This window comes from Sceloporus undulatus, chromosome 7 (assembly GCF_019175285.1).
Source record: "Sceloporus undulatus isolate JIND9_A2432 ecotype Alabama chromosome 7, SceUnd_v1.1, whole genome shotgun sequence".
Taxonomy (NCBI): Eukaryota; Metazoa; Chordata; class Lepidosauria; order Squamata; family Phrynosomatidae; genus Sceloporus; species Sceloporus undulatus.
This window is the reverse complement of record NC_056528.1, coordinates 16,363,909-16,380,338: the sequence shown is the minus strand read 5'-3', so window position 1 is coordinate 16,380,338 and position 16,430 is coordinate 16,363,909. Positions and strand designations below refer to the sequence as shown.

Below are 16,430 nucleotides of genomic sequence, written 5' to 3'. Positions count from 1 at the left end.
TAATGCTCTGTAGATCAACAGTTGAGTGGACCAACAGTTTAGACAACAAACAGATATATGTACACCTCCATCACGTGGGTGTTTTGTGAAGAAATACTAGTGCTTTTGTGGACTATAAAAAGTATAAGTATTTGTTAAAGTTTTACCATCTGTGAGCTGTTGCTCCAAGTCTCTGATTTCCTCAGTTTCCTTTGCAATCCGAGACAGCATCTCGTCCAGCCGAGTTTCAAGCTGTTTGTAATGCTTGTTCATTGTGTCAAGTTGCTGTTCCTTGCTTGCTTTCTGAGCCTTCATGTGAGCCTGTGAATGGCAGTTAAAATAGCCAACTCAAACTAATGCCTTAAAAGAAAACTAAACATGCCTGCTGACTTTTTCCCCCCGCCCCAAAATTTCAGGTCCATGAGGTTAACCCCCTGCAATTCAGGAACACAATAACTGTGTACAGCGCTGTGTAAATTTACAGCGCTTTATAAATAAAGGTTAATAATAATAATAACACTCCTGAAATGTTTTAAAGGCCTCCAAAGATGGACAGTCCATCGCCCTCCAAGGCAATCTATTCCACTGTCAAACTGTCCTAATGATTAAAAAAATGTTCTTCCCAATGATTAGGTAGAATCTCTTTTCTTGTAATTTGAATCCACTGGTTTGTGTTCTGGTCTCAGTAACAGTGGAAAACCACAAGCTGGCTCCATCTTCTACATGGCACCTCTTCAGTTATTTAAAGACAGCTATCATGTCACCTCTCACTCTTCTCTTGTCCAAGCTAAACGCATCCTCAAGTTGTTCCTCACAAGACTTGGTTTCCAAATCTCTGATCGTGATTTTGTGTTACTATGGCTCCCAATTCCCTAAAGAGGTTGCTCATGGAGGAGCTATACTTTGTGAGAAAACACATTCATGTTGGTTGTCCCTCCGCATCTTTTCTAAATCACTGGGGGCTGCTAGCAAGGAAATCTATAGTGTGGTGATAATAAGGAAATAAGGAATGATTTGTTCTGCGTTACAGAAGGAAACAACACAGTGTTGTTTCCAGAACACCCTTAAACTATGCTCAATATTTTGTAACCCCATCTTCAACCATTCATACTAATCTCATTGTAATTACTTATTACCAACAATGAATCTCACAGTAAAAGTCTAACACCAGTGACTGTAAGAGATTAGCTGCTATTGAATTAAATTCTCTATTGAATACATAATAATATAAAATATGTATAATGCCATTCATAACAAAATGACATTTTTCCTCCTAAATTTACAAATATTTACACTAAGAGAATATTAAGCTGCAATATCCAGTATCAGCTAAACATAAATGTATGCAGAGCCTCCTAATAAATATCATGCATGACCTCATAGCTAAAGCTGTCACAATGACTGGCTTTGTTATCAGTGCTCAGCTTCAGCAAAAGAAGTGTGCGCCTGGCTTAGAAACACAGAGTCAAATCTTATGGAGCAGACAACTTCTAGCCAGGGCTCTAGGAAGACACCAGTCCTTAGAAGGAATATGAAACAAATCGGTATAAAAATAAGGATCATATATGCACGCAAGGAGGTGCTTCAACCATTAGATGTACTTAATTCTTTCATGCAGCGCTCCAATTACTATTTCTTTTATCCTTACTACTATCATTTGAGGCACGACACTACAGTAGTCCCTCCACATTCACTGGGGTCAAGAGTGAAGGACCCCTGTGAATGTGGAAAACCCACCAATAAAAACCCACTATTCTTTTAACCTGAGACAACACATCTCTAGGAATCTCCAGGTTCTCCAGTGCAACTCTATGGTCAACATCTGCCTAACACTGACCACAGAATCATGCTGGAGGACCTACAAATGCCTAGAAAAGTGTTTTCTCTAGGAATCATAGGTTCTCCAGCGCAACTCTATGGTCAACTTCTGGCAGAGTTGTGTTGGAGGACCGAAAGCTTTCTAGAGAGAACTGCAAATAATCAAAGTTGCTAAAGTCAAAGCTGTAAATGAGAAGGGCCAACCGCACTATACTACTTGCTTTTTATACAGGAACTGAGGAAATGCAAAATGGCCGAAGGAAAAGTTGCATTTTAGCAAGACTGCCCCCAGACCAAATCTCTGTTCAGTTTGTGGAGCAGGAAACTAAAGAATGGAGTCTAAACATCTGCAGCAACACAAGTCAAAGACATCCTGTTTTTAAACTATTGCAGGCAGCTGAAGAGTGTTCTTTTGTAAAAGGTTCTCTGCAGCTGTTGAAGCTTTTCAAGGGTCTTTGGAGAGGGGTGGGTTAGGGAGAGGGAGGCGGCACTTACAGCATTCTCTTTCCTTGCTTCTTTTCAAATCATGTGCTCATAATTCGGAACTCATTGTGAAAGACAGCAGGGCTGAGAAAAAGTTGCTAAACCAGAACACTGTCCTGTCCCCCGATCTCCTATCTCGTCTTCTGAATTGGCTTCTCCATTTGACAGTTGAGCCTTGCTTCGGATGTGGTTTGAAGCAAGCGAGGTCCCTGGGGCTGTGAGAGTTTCTTTGTGACGCCCCACGCAGTGGGAACATGTGCTCCAATCCCTATTTATCTCAGCTAGCTGGACTCTGTCCTATTTGCTTTAAATCACAACACAGGAAGCAGCCAATCCACTCCGGGGCTAGCAACAGGCAGCTCCGCTCTCCGAAAGCCTGCGCTGGGTCTCCAGAGAAAGCAGTTTCCTCTTGTTTAGAAAGCCTCCCCGCATCATACAGACTGTTACTATTGGAGGGCTCCAGTTTTGGACTGCTGACTTGGCAGTTCCTTTCCTAAGCGAGCCCCTGGGCCTCAGAAACACAAAAGGCAATTTGGAATGAGAGGATTCCGCGCACGCCCACCGCATCGGAAAGCATGGCATGCTGCAAGAATACTTCTCCCCCTTTGGGAAAATGCAGGTCTTCACGTTTGTTTCAGAATTCACCAGACTTCGTACCAGAACGACTAACATAAAACAGCTTGAATTAATAAAAAGTGGTATTTTTATAAAATGAAACCAAGATGTGTTTGTTCAACTGTACATGAACATCCACCCATATACACAGTCAGCTGGAAGGAAGACCACATGAATCGGAACGGATTCCTAAAATGGCATAGGATTGCAGATTTAGATCCAAAACATCCTGCAGAAATAATCCAGTTTGAGACCGCTTTAACTGCTCTGGCTCAATGTTAGCAAGTTCTGGGAATTGTAGTTTTGTGAGACATTTAGCCTTCTCCGTCAGAGAACTCTAGTGCCACAATAAACTAAATTCCTAGGATTGCCTAGCACTGACCCCAGGACAGTTAAAATGGTCTCAAACTGAGTTATTTCAGCAGTGTGTTTTGGACCTTAGTTACACAGAACTCTGCCCATCTAAGTCCAATGAGACCTTCTCCCAGATTACAGTTTCAAGAAGCTAAGGAGTACTTATAATACATACACTTCCATTTTGTATCTTGTGGGAACAAATCAACAAAGTTGTCCACACCAAAAAAATCTGAAAGACAACTTTTAAAATGTGTATCTGCATGAGATTAAGAAACTGGTCCATCCACATTGTCTCTATGAAGGAATGTCATTTTTTTGCCCTTGGGTGTGTCTCCATACCACAGGATTTTGTGCTGGAAAAAGGCAGAAGCTATCCATCATGGTCCCTCTTTTACTGAAACATTATTTCACTGGTCTTATAAGATACTCGCTTGTAAAGAGAAACAGAGGATTTGCTTGCATGTAGTGCCACAAGATGGCATACAAGAAATGGGTTGAGGTTCTTGTGCTCTGTTCTACACAGAGCAAAATATAGTACACACTGATTTTGTATTGATACTGCTGCTTCCCAACTGGATGCAGGCCAAATTCAAAATGCTGGTTTCAACCCTCACAACCCTAAAGGGTCTGTGATCATGATGTATTCAGGATTTCCTTCTCCAACATGAACCTACCAGCTTACTTAAATAAGTTTTTCCATAACCCCCTATGCAAGATAAGGCTTTCTCATTGCTAGGACCTACAGTGAAGAAACTCTTCCTGTCTGCAAATTGCCTGACTCCTTCACATACTAGGTTCTTAAGTTCAGGTAATAAATATAAAACACTGGTATTTCAAAGGCGGAGGGGATCAGCAGACAACTAATTGAGGTCTTTATGTATTAGCCAGTTCTTTTGTTTTATTGCTGTAAGTACTGCAGCTGTATTGTTTTATTATTATGCATCGATATACTTTGGCACTAAGAAGCTGGTTTGCATATCCTTTTCATTTGCATACAAAAAGATATGCAAGTCCATTTATTAATGTCACAGTATATACAAGCACAGTTCTTGTAATATATATATAATACAATGATAATATCAAGGTGGCAAATATGACTTGTAAGTTTAGTAGTGCCTACAAAGTCCTTCTGATTCCCTTGCTAAACTTCTTGAACATGCCCAGCCCTATTTGAGTAAATAAATGGTCATATTTCTTTGGCAGAGCAAGCTATATCCTTCTGCTTTAACCAATGTCCCAGTCAACAGATCCATTCCTAAGAGAGTCAGCAGACATTTCATGAAACAACACAAAGCACACACACAGAGAAAGAGAGTTCCTCTTCAATGAGGAACTTTCTCCAACCAAAACCGCAAGTAGAGAGCTAACTGATGACTCCTTTTCAGATGTGCACTGAAATGTACCAACATTTCCTGGTGGAAAAGGTGGCACAAAGTAGATACTATTTCAAAAATCCCAAACTCATCTTGAATACCTTAGTGGTATTCAAGGCACAGCCCCTCACCCCGTTCACCTGTAACTCAGCCCAAGACTTTAGATATCTAAAGAATTCACCAGTATTGTATATCATAATAAATTTGAAAATCCTAAGGTGGTCACAAGACAGTCATTTACTTTTATAACGTTTCCATGACCCTCCAAACACTCTGAGTAACCCCACAGTGTGGTTCACAGTCATCAATTCAAAAATAATATCCAGATACAGCTTCAGGAACAGTCAAAATAAAGGCACTGATCATTCCAAAACACATGAAGCATTCCCATAGTGAGACACAGACCAATTTTCCAGCAAGATTCATTGGGGTCCTCCAGAGTTCTAGATGTCACTGGTCTGTGTTTGGCTATGGGAACATAGCCAGATTCTTCAATTCCCTTAACTCTCCACCGGCAATGAAATGTGGGCAACCTATCAATGGTGAGTGCAGGGTGTGTGTGTGATTTGGTCATGATATAGGGAAGAAGAGATTACCAACCTCCACAACAGTGCAGGCATTTGGAACTGTTACACCCGGTTTGACCATGGAAATCTTGGTAGTTATGTGCAGGATCACAAAGAGGGCATAAAAAGGTACTAGGGCTATATCATAAGAAGAGAGTGGCCCAGTATAACTATATTCTACCTCCCTGGGTGAGGTAGGAAGCAAAAGAGCCAAGGAGCATCACAACTTAGCAAAAAACAACAACAAAAAAACCCCAAGCTTTGCCTTCCTCAGCAGTAGAGGTCTTAACCCATTCACGGATATCAACATCAAACAGGAACTCTGACTTACATGTCTTGGGTCTTTAGGATCCAGAGACTCTATAAAACTATGCAGGTCTTCCAGCTCTCTCTCTCTTCTGGCCATTTCTTGCCTCTGCCTTTCCATCTGTTTCTCTAATTCCAGAGCTTCCTCACGTAGCTGATTCAGAAGCAGTATCTTGCTGCTTAGTTGTTGTCTGCAACTGTCCTTTTCTACTTCTGACATCTAAAATTGAGCATGCAGAAAATGTATGTAAGCCAGAGAAATACAGGGGAGTCAGAACCTTCAAAAGTGATAAGTTTGGCTTTTAAAATATAACCACAGCTGGGTTATACATACCTTCTTCTGAGCTACAGCATCCTGGACTTGTTTAAGCTCCTCTGTTGCTTTTAAAACATACTGCTCTGCATTTGCTATTTCGCTCTGCAACTCAACCAATTTTTCTTGCGCTAAAGAAAGACAAACATAGAAAGCTGTAAAACTTGAAACAAGCCCAATGCAATTGGGCAGATGTTACAGTTACGAAAAGTACACGTTGGGGGACAGAAAGTGGTGGTCACAATCCAGAGACATGAAAAGGAAAGACTATGGATGCCACAAGACTTTTATTGTCTTGGAGGGTGAACTGGATGAGGATAATGGGAGCCAAATAAGAACACGATCTGAGAAAAAGATTAATAGAAAAGAGTTATAGACAGGGGCCTATGGAAACAGAATTACATTAAAGTGAATGAGCTCTGAAACTACATTAGTCTATGGTTGCCTTCTCCAGTTGTCCAGATGAACTGGATTATAACCATCCCCAGACAGCAAAGTCAATGACAATGATGAGGGTTGAAATATGAAGTATGTGGAGAGCAAAGGGCTGGGGAAGACAGGTTGATCATAAGTTGAAATTTAAGATGACCGTTAAAAGTATGAGCTGGAAAGGCACAATTCAAATGTCCTATCTGCACAAATCTCACTGAATTCATGAATTCAAATGTTGCTCTGACAGTACTAAATTTTAGCTGTTCACTTGAATGCTCAAGCTTATATAAAAAGTCAGAAGACACTCTGCATGTATAAGACTAAGGATGAAGTTAAGGAAAGATGATGGTACCTCCTTTAATCTTTCTCTGTTTTTCTTCCAGTTGTACATCTAGTGACTGAAGAAGATTCAGTTTAAGCTGCTGAACATTTTGTTGTTGATCCTGTTCCATGTTTCCCACTTGCATTTTCTGAGCCTGGCTAGGGATATGACCTTCCACAGCATACATGTTTCTTTTGTACCTAGCTTTCCCAATGTATGGACTTTCACCTGGTGCATCATCCAGTTCAACATCCTAAGAGTCATATTCGAAGGTCAAATGAATCAAAGTGGCATGACAGAATACATGTTTAACTTGCAATGTTTTGAAATATTTATATTTTAATTCTGCTGATATGTTTGCTGGGCTTTTTAAAGCATCACCTTGGTAAAACTCACTGAATGTTTTCCAAACCTCTTGTACATTTGTCCATTCATGAACCAACCCCAGTCTCGGGAATCTACAGCTGGTTAAACCATAAAAAGGACTGTACTGTGATAGTATAAAGACCTTGTCATTGTAAGAAACAAAAGGACACACGCTTAAATGGATTTACTATTTGGTGTCATATGTTTAGAAGTAGATAGGATAGGCACAATTCCCAAGTGCTCTGAGAGATGCTGCTCAAATCAGTTATATCAAAGTACAGTACAGTCTCCCACAGACTTGAAATGAAGAAAGATAATTTTGCATGTTTACAACTCTTTTTCTTAACAGAGAAATCATATAACCAGTGACAACATTCCTGGAATGGGGAGGAAGTTGAGTATTTAACAAGATCCCAGCACCCACAAACCTGACTACCAAACCCAGCCCCTTAAACAAATATCATTTTTCATCATTACCTCGGTTGGATACAAATAACCCAATGGCTCAAACTTGGCGTCAATCTTATAGAAAGCAAGCTCTTGTTCCAACTCGTATTGTTTTTGACAGGCTCTAGTTAATTCCACTGTCTTCTGTTTCAACTAATGGAATTGGTTGGTTTTGAGAAGAAAAAGAAAGCCAGTAAGTTTCAAGGATAAAATACAGGTTTAAGTAGTATGTCAATACCATGGGTCGCAATGTGATATGGGCATGAATTACACAATGGCAAAACTTTCATAGTAAAAAGAGGGTTTCTCCACCAATCAGACTTAAGTGACAAGTGGATTTGCTTTAAATGTTATGTTTCTACAATTACAGTGCAATCCTAACCACCAGGCTCTTTGACCAAGAGATGATCTGGATGAAGCAAAGCCTCTCTCTGCTGGCAGGACTGTCCATCCTGAAGCCCAAGATATAGCTGTGAGAAGCTCCATGGGTATAATACTACCACCAGCTGTGTTCCTACTCATAGTAGCCAATAAAAGGTCCCCAAATATGGGCACAGACAGTTTTGGATTAGCCAGCTATCTATTTCCCATCCTTGAATGGGGATGGAGAGAGATGTCTGAAAAGGCAAATCAAGGGAAAAACTACAATTCCCTGCACCTCCCACCCAGCCTACTTGTGTTTTAGTGGAGTGGTGGATCTCTCCATCAGGCCAGGTTAAAATTGCTCTGTTAATTTAATGAAACACACACACACAAACACGGAGGTCATGATACAGCAAGTACTAGAACGCACTGGACATCTGTGCATTTGTCAGCTACAGAGCAAATAGTACAGCACTCTGCTTTCCTTTCCATAGCTGACAATGGCTTCGTAAGAGATTTACTGCATCACAGCTTTTCGCTACCTAACACGTCACACGAGAAGACCTGAAAGTTATCCACAGTGATGATAATAAACACACACACAAACACAAAATCTAATTAGTTGCTCACACACCACAGTTTTAAAATTACTAACATGTATTAGAGCCTTTAAATAAGGCTTCCATTTTCATACTATCAGTCCTAATCCCATTATTTTCACATTGTTCTTTAATGGATTCTATCCATTTGGATAAAAACACTTTTATTAAGGAGTAAATGGCACATACCACAATCAAGAATATTGCCTATCTTCCCCATCTTCCTTTGAATGCTGAATGTGACAAGACTGTGACCTGTTGTAGTTATGCCACTTAACCATCGTATACAAAAAAACACCTATGGATGACTGCCTCATCCTGGTTAAGAGCCCAAAGGTGCAGAACAAACCACAGTCAGATTTGCTGCGTTTGTCCTTTCCCAGAATCTTGCTCCCAGGACACCTACAAGATCTACTTGCTACTTTGCAATTGGTGTGTTGAGGAAACTGCCAACCTCAAGTATAAATATAATTAACCATGGTTAATGCACAGTTAATGCAAACCATGGTTCCATGTACAGGTTTGCAGCCATTCCTTAAGAATGGAAAATAAACCACAGCTGTATATGTCCTGCACATGTCTGCATCTTTTGTCGTCACAATTTATTTGCAGAACCAAAACACACCCCTGTAACTATAAGCAATTTCAGTTTGCAACTACTCTATTGCTTTTATGTGGTTTGCAAAGAACTGTCTCTCTCTGTGTGTTTTGACAGCTTTGTCTTGTTGGATACCTGAGGGAGAGCATGCAGCAAGGTCCCAAGAGGTAGCAGAAGAAAGAACTAAAGGAGAGGGGGAAAAAGAGAGACTGGTAGGAACAGGAAAGATTGAACAAGGAAAAGAATTAAGATTTAGTATCCAACATCATGAAAAAGTTCTAACTTAGAAAAAGTACATGGCATAGTAAAGTTCTGAGCAAACAAACAATTACAGAACCAAGTACAGTTGACTTTATTGACAAAGTCTGAACCAGGACCATGCAGGAATGTCCAAAGGGTAGCAGTAAATAATAAAAAAAGGAGACTATATCTAAATGCAGAGAGTATACAGATATCTTTAGTGAGGAATAAAGGTTCTGCTTTAAGGAAAACTGGATCAAACCAATACATTGGCTAAAGGGAGGCAAGCAAAATCATTCAGAAGGACAAGAACAGGCAGTAGACACAATACTTCTTGGAAATTGAATTGCTTTTAGAAGTATACAGTTCTCTCTGGCACAATCCACTCAACACAAGAAGTTTCAGCTCCCTTTCTATGGACATCATGCATGGGATTGTACTGAAAATGTCTTATTCCCATGAGTGATTCTGTTTACACAACACTGCAATGCTAGTTTTTATTAAGTCTAGTCCTAAGAAACCTTAATGAAAAAGGTCTTGGGCACTTTTGTTTGTAGATGTGAAAAATTCCACAAAGTAAATTTCAAAGTATGATAAGCTACTTTACAACTATGGATTTTACATCCAGAAATGTGTTAAGTCAGGGTTATAACAAGATTTAAAACATCAGAAATAAAGCACAGAGAGAATGAGATATTGCAACAGCAACTTCTTATCCTCAATCAATGAACAATATTTAAATCCAACTATGTGGAAGCAATAAAATGTGTATTAAGAAGGCTAAAAAAAACCCATTTAGGTTTCTAAAAAGATAAACATGAAACTATCCTGATGGTTGTTTTCAGTTAAACCAGAAAAGGGCAGTTAATGAAATGACTTACACTGATGTAGTTCCAGCATAATTTTACTACTACCGTGTACATGTTAAGTTTTGTCCCCAAATACAATTAAATATGGATCTTTATCATTTAATGCCTTTGTTCCCAGTTATTTGATACATATTTAGACAAAGAGGGATAGTGTATCTATGCAAGTGCAAACCTACGATACTGAACAAAATACAGTGATTTTTAAAAACCACAATTGCTTTACCAGCTCATTTTTTGTCTCTATCTCATTCTCCAGGTCTTTACAGCTTTGTTTCTGTTGCAGATGCTTTTGTTTCAATAACCTGTTTTGCTCATCTTGGTGCTGAAGCTGTTCCAGCAAGTCAGACTGTTTATTTTTAAGATCCTCCACCTCTTTCATGGTTTTCTCCAAGTCCTTTTCAAGACTTTCTATTTCTTCTGCAAAATGAAGAAATCCAGCATATCAAAACACAGTTCATGTTCACTTGTTGGTGGAAAAGCACACATTACCCAACTATGCGTTCCCAAGGAGTCTGGGCTGCCAGAGTATTTGTGGGATATCCTTTTTCTTTCTAGCTTTCACACCTTCGTCCTTTAGTTGTGCACTTAAAACATCTTTGCTATACTCCTAAAACCATGGTGCACGAAAATGGCTATTACCACGTCCCACCTCCTGTGCACAAGTCTTTTCTCTATGAAGTTCAAAGTTATGTACACATCTTAAAATTTAATGTAAGACTGCAATCCATATGTACACTTACATGAGTGTAAATCTTACTGAACTGAGGATGACTTGCAGACAAATATTAATGCTTAGGACTGCACTACAACTGCTTGCAGCTTAAATTATACTTACCTAAATTAAACCTCTCAAGAGCCTCTTCCCTGTCATGGTTTGTCACTGGGTGTCCCTCAAGATCTTGCAATGACCTCAAATGGAAAATTGTGTAAAGACGGTAATGTGGCAGATTTGCAACAGGATTGTCTGCCAGGGACAGAGAAGTCAAATCTTTTAGAGGCTTCAATTTAGCTACCTCATGGAGCTGCAAGATAGGAAAGACATGCAAGAATTAGCATTCAATGAAGCACAAATCACACTCCATTTTCTGCATCGACCTGTGCAATTTGACAAACATATGATCTAGTAGCAGAGGATCCAATAAAATGAATCATGCATGTTAAAAAGCTAGGGAAATGTTAAAATAGTGTGACAGTCATATCAGAGTCAAACAACTGAAAAGGGATTTGCAGGAATATTACACCAAGGCAAACACAACCATAGCTAAAAGTACATTGCACATTTACCCACTATTCACCAGATAAAGTATATCCCAATCTCAAATTCTCTACCTCTACAGTAATATTTCTGTGGTTAGTCATGACATGATCATGGAATCCAACTTTCTTTATGGAAATAAATAAGAGTTCCAGAAACATTGTGCTTTTCGAATGCTAAGAAGTATTCTCTTCTGGAAAGGGCTTGAGCAAAGAGGTAAACAGGCAGCAATAATATCTACATATACTGCTAACAACAAGTGTATGTGGCAAATGTTTTTATAGGGTAAAATAACTTACTGATGATATTTTGTTTTTTCTCAGATTCAGGATACGCAGGGACCTGAGTTTTTTCCCCATCCACACAGGGATGTGCTCAATCTCGTTCCCAGAAAGATTCAGTTTCTGCAGATTGTGTAGGTGCTCAATGCCTTCTATTTTACTAGAAAATAGAAACAAATAGTAAAATGAGGCATGGTGAAAGAAGCAGGGTGCATACAATGAAGACAGCTATGACAGAGAAATGGGTTGAGACAGGAGATCTTCTGGTCCTTCAGTGCATGATTTGGAGGATCTGGAACACAACTCTTGTGTTGCTGCTAATCTTTAAAAAGGTTAACTTAACGTTGGAAGACTGTAAAAACTGCATTAAAAGGGACCTGTGTATACTTTTCATTAAATCCATGGACAAATTCTAATTTCTTGCTAATTCTAAAAACTCTGGTTAACATGCTGCAACAGGTGAATCCACTCCAGTCCTTCTTGTCCTTTTGAAGAGGTTTCCGTCTACCAAAACCAGCACAAAACAAAAAAGTCCCAGACACCTGTCTTGCTCAAATCCCCATTTCATCACAGAAGAACTGTTTCATGAAGTGAGGAAGTTAAGTTAGCACAGCAAGAGCCTAACCACCGCAAGGTCCTTGCATTTTACTGTTCTTTTTCATCGCTCACAATGCATCTATGCTCTGAAAAGAATGTATTCTAAGGCACTGTATTATGGTACAGATATGTTTCTTTACATCTATTTGTTTTCCCCCCCCCCCCCCATGCTTACCTTATTTTGTTGTAAGACATGTTGAGGTCACATAGTTTTAAAAGTTTGTCCAGTTTTTCAATCTTCTCAATCAGATTGTGGCTGAGATTGAGGACCTCTAATTTATCACACTTCTCCAGATTTTCTATGTACTGCAAAAATAAACCAAGCTGTAAATCGCTGGACTTGTTGTATAAGACGAGACGGTAGGCTACTGTTTTTATGAAGCATGTTTTTATGACTGGAATGATGTATCATGCTATCAAGACGAACCAATTGTGGGGTATTATTATAAAGCTAGCTTATTTTGGCACAGTTAAAGGTTACTGAAAGAAAATCACTGAGACGGCATTTTAAAACAGCCATTTGGAACTTCTTAAATGCTGAATGAGGAGGCAGTTTCTCAAGCGGCCAAATTTAGAGCTGTAAGCAAAGATGTGAATCAGTTACTAAATTAGATCCGAGTTCGATGGTATAATAATATGATAAAATATTTACTTATATCCCGCCTCTCCCTTTGTGATGATGCCTTTCAAGTTAATTAATATGTATTGTGGTGATGCATGGCTTTAAGGAAATAAAACAGACCGACTCCTTGTGATCATCAAAGAGGTTCCAGGACATGAACGGAGAACCTCCTGGCTAGAGATGGGAATAGGTGCACTATCTGAGACTCCCTGTATTCGGTCTTGATCCCTCTTCAGACATAGAAGGAAGGAAAGATGTGGATCATCAGCCCCTGTGATTTGCAACCAGTATCAATGCTCTGCACTGTCCACTTGCTATCAGTACTGGGAGCACAACTCTTGCTTAAGTCAACAAAGTAATACTTTATGTCTGATAAGAGTCTAACCTAAGAATGCTTCTCCTTGGTTCTGGACTGACAATAGCAAAGGGAACAGGCAATGGGAATAAATACCAACTCTTGTGCCTTTTTTGGATTATCAAACCCTGTCTTAAATAAAGTTGGATTTCAATTCTGACTTGTCATATGAAAGGAAACTGTGGTTAGCGGTGACTTCCTCACTCTTTCAGTGACTCAAAAGGAACAGCAAAACAGCAGCAAAGAAGTTCAGATTGTCCAAATACGGCCATAGTAGTTGGTTCTCCCAGTTCTCTATCCCATTTAAAGAGTAAGACACAGCATAAGATCCCTGTTGCTAGTTTCTAGTTTAAAGTTTTTTACTGTAATATCCCGTCTGTATCCTGTAAATCGAGTGGAAGGTGCTGTTCTTTTTATTCTTGATGAACAGAAACTTACAATAATCACATACCTTGAACTTCTTTCCTCCATCTTTTGCAAGAGAAAGATTTAGAGAGGTTATGCGCCCCAGGTTTTCTTGTTTGGCCAGCTTCTTGATAAGAGGCTCCGTTATGTATCGGGTGCCTGGGCTAACATAGTTGTCACCTGAAGTCAATAAGAAGATGTCTTGAGTTGAAAATGACAATGGAATGACAGTAAAATGGCAATGGATGAAGAGAAAACTGCAACTCAAGGAATGTCAAAGGACAACATCTCTGGGCTTCTTGTGAGAAACTGCTTTTATCAACAAAGTAAATCTATAGGTTCATTATATAGTTCCAACGTACAGGGAGTGCAATGATCAGTTCATCACAATACCTTGTCCAACCAGACGCTCAGAAGGAATCACTGAGTCGCTGTCTTCGGCTGCATCCCCTTGACATCCCTGCTCCGGCTTTAAATAAATAGGAGGCGTTTCTTGTCTCCTATAAGGAGACGGGGACCGACTGGCTGAACTCGCAGGAGACATTGGGCTCTGGGTTCGAGATGGAGACATCAGCCTTGTTCTGGGTGATGCTCGCTGAGGACGGCTTTTCCTCATTGCTCAAACTGCTGCATATTAACAGTGAGAAGCTGCAAAGACACACATACATTTTTTTTGTCAAAGCCTTCCCAGGTGCATAAATATTGTGGAGTCTGTTTAAACATAAAACTGTTTAAACATCCAAAAAGCACTTTTTCATACACACACACACACACACACACACTCGTCCTTCCACATTTGCTGGGATTAGAGGCACAGGACCCCCGCGAATGTGGAAAAACCACAAATAACAAAACCCCTATGTTCCTTGAGTTGAAAATGGCAACTCCAGTGCAACTCAGTGGTCAACATCTGCCAGGTATTAACCACAGAATTGCCCTGGAGGAGCTACAAATGCCTAGCGGAGCGTTCTCTCTAGAAATCTCTAGGTCCTTCAGTGCGACTTTTGGTTAAAGTTGACCATAGAGTTGCGCTGGAGGACCCAGATATTCCTAGAGAGAACATCTGTTTCCATTTAAAAGGAACACCCTGGGAAACATAAACTACACCCCATAACAGTTCTCTTTTCCTCCTCCTCTCTCTCCTTTCTAAGGATCAGGACGGTTTTGCTCCTTATCTGTTTATGGGACCTACAAAAATGGCAAATTATAAGCATTAAAAAACAAAGGCCAGTGATCAAACAAGATCAAACAACAATGCGGGGAAGGAGGCTGATCGGAAAGCGTCTGCTTTCAAACCAAGAGCTAAGGTCTAAAGATGTATATCAGAAACTAAGCCAACGCACTGCTCTCCCAACCACAACCACTCACAATCTAGCATCCAGATGGAGTTATGAAAGGAAGTTACTTTGCTTCATTTGCTATATAAAGCATGTGCCTTTCGATGGCTCATGCGGTATGTGCTGGAGGCTTTCATCTGGAGACACACAAAGCAGCCAGTCTTCACATTGCCTAAAGCTAACGCAGAAATGCAGCCAAAGAAAGAAGGCTTCTGTTATGAGGTCCTTCTCAACAAACATTTGTTGTTGTCCTTCTAAAGGTGGAGAGGGGGACCAGGGGCTACATGGGAACAGAGACACCACAGTTTTATGGCTTGGGGTCCCCACAACATGAGGAACTGTATTGGAGGGTTGTGGCATTAGAAAGGTTGGAAACCATTGCTGTAGAGAGTCCTGCTCCATCATTGTGCCTCAGTTCAGTTACTTATAATAGGAGAGAGAGAGAGAGGCAGTGTGGCATAGTGGTCTCAGCGTTGGACCATGACTCTGGAGACCAGGGTTCGAATCCTGGCTCAGCCATGTAAACCCACTGGATGATCTTGGGCAAGTCACACTCTCTCTGCCTCAGAGGGAAGAAACTCTGCCATGAAAACCCTGAGACAGGCGTTGCTTTAGGGTTGCCATAAGTCAGAAATGACTTGAAGGTACACAAGAACAACAACTAGAACAAGACATTGAGCCTTCCTGGTGCCACCACAAGCTACCAATCCCAGGATTCCACAGCAGTGAAAGCGGCGTCGGACTGGATTGATCCCGCAGAGCAAACCCAGCTCCTTTCTCTCACCTGAATCCCAGGCTCAGGACTCCGCTTTGATGACGGCCGTTGCCATAGCAACCCCGCAGGCCTCCAGCCAGGATGCGCGCGCACAACCCCTTCCCTTGCGATATCTATATCTTCCTCTTCCTCTCGGCTTCCTCCACTTCCTCTTCCGCTCTTCCTTAGGATTTAAGGGCTTTAGCTTTAAAAAACCAACAACCAAAGAGCAGCTTCTCGCTTACTTCCTACAAGAACAGGAAGCGCCTAGACCGAGGCCTTTAACGCCCGGCGGCGCCATTTTGTTTCGAAGAGGAGTTGGGCGGGTGGAATGTCCGCCCGGCCAATAGGGACACACCTCCCCTGTTCGACCGGCCAATGGGGACGCAACTCCGCCATCGGCCACGCCCCTCCAGAGAAACCGCTTTTAACGACCCAGAGCCACTCTGGAGTGGAGTGGGCGGGTGGAATGGAGAAAGGACAGGCGAACCGGCCAATAGGAACACACCTCCCCTGTTCGACCGGTCAATGGGGACGCACCTCTGCAGTCGGCCCTCCAGAGAAACCGCTGTATCGCGCTACTCTCAGCTGGAGGCTGAGGAGGCGGAGTGGGCGGGTGGAATGGAAAAGAGGCGGGTGTACCAGCCAATGAGGACGCACTTCCACGGTCGACTCGGCCAATAAGAATACACTTTCGCCATCGGCCATGTCCCTCCATCCAAACGGCTTTTAGAGGGGCTGGGAATGGAGTGGGCGGGTGAGCCGGCCATTGAGGACA

General features: G+C 41.1%; 1 protein-coding gene across 4 annotated transcripts in view; it reads right to left on the bottom strand.

Moving 5' to 3' along the window:
- CNTRL (centriolin) overlaps window positions 1–16,085 on the bottom strand; it is a 36,793-nt gene extending 20,708 nt beyond the window's left edge. Inside the window, exons 1-13 of one of the 4 annotated variants that reach the window (XR_006104971.1) lie at window positions 15,683–16,085; window positions 13,955–14,209; window positions 13,608–13,741; window positions 12,355–12,485; window positions 11,601–11,742; window positions 10,882–11,068; window positions 10,270–10,463; window positions 9,073–9,120; window positions 7,408–7,530; window positions 6,595–6,817; window positions 5,832–5,941; window positions 5,523–5,717; window positions 147–300 (exon numbers count right to left, since the gene is read on the bottom strand). Coding sequence is in view for 3 of the 4 variants with exons in the window: in XM_042478697.1 (XP_042334631.1) it covers window positions 147–300; window positions 5,523–5,717; window positions 5,832–5,941; window positions 6,595–6,817; window positions 7,408–7,530; window positions 9,073–9,120; window positions 10,270–10,463; window positions 10,882–11,068; window positions 11,601–11,742; window positions 12,355–12,485; window positions 13,608–13,741; window positions 13,955–14,177 (1,864 nt within the window). In the remaining variant the exon portion in view is untranslated. Of the gene's footprint in view, window positions 1–146; window positions 301–2,292; window positions 2,587–5,522; window positions 5,718–5,831; window positions 5,942–6,594; window positions 6,818–7,407; window positions 7,531–9,072; window positions 9,121–10,269; window positions 10,464–10,881; window positions 11,069–11,600; window positions 11,743–12,354; window positions 12,486–13,607; window positions 13,742–13,954; window positions 14,210–15,682 lie in introns of those variants that run through there. The other 3 variants (XM_042478697.1, XM_042478698.1, XM_042478699.1) reach the window with 3 other exon arrangements.
- Window positions 16,086–16,430: the final 345 nt, after the last annotated feature.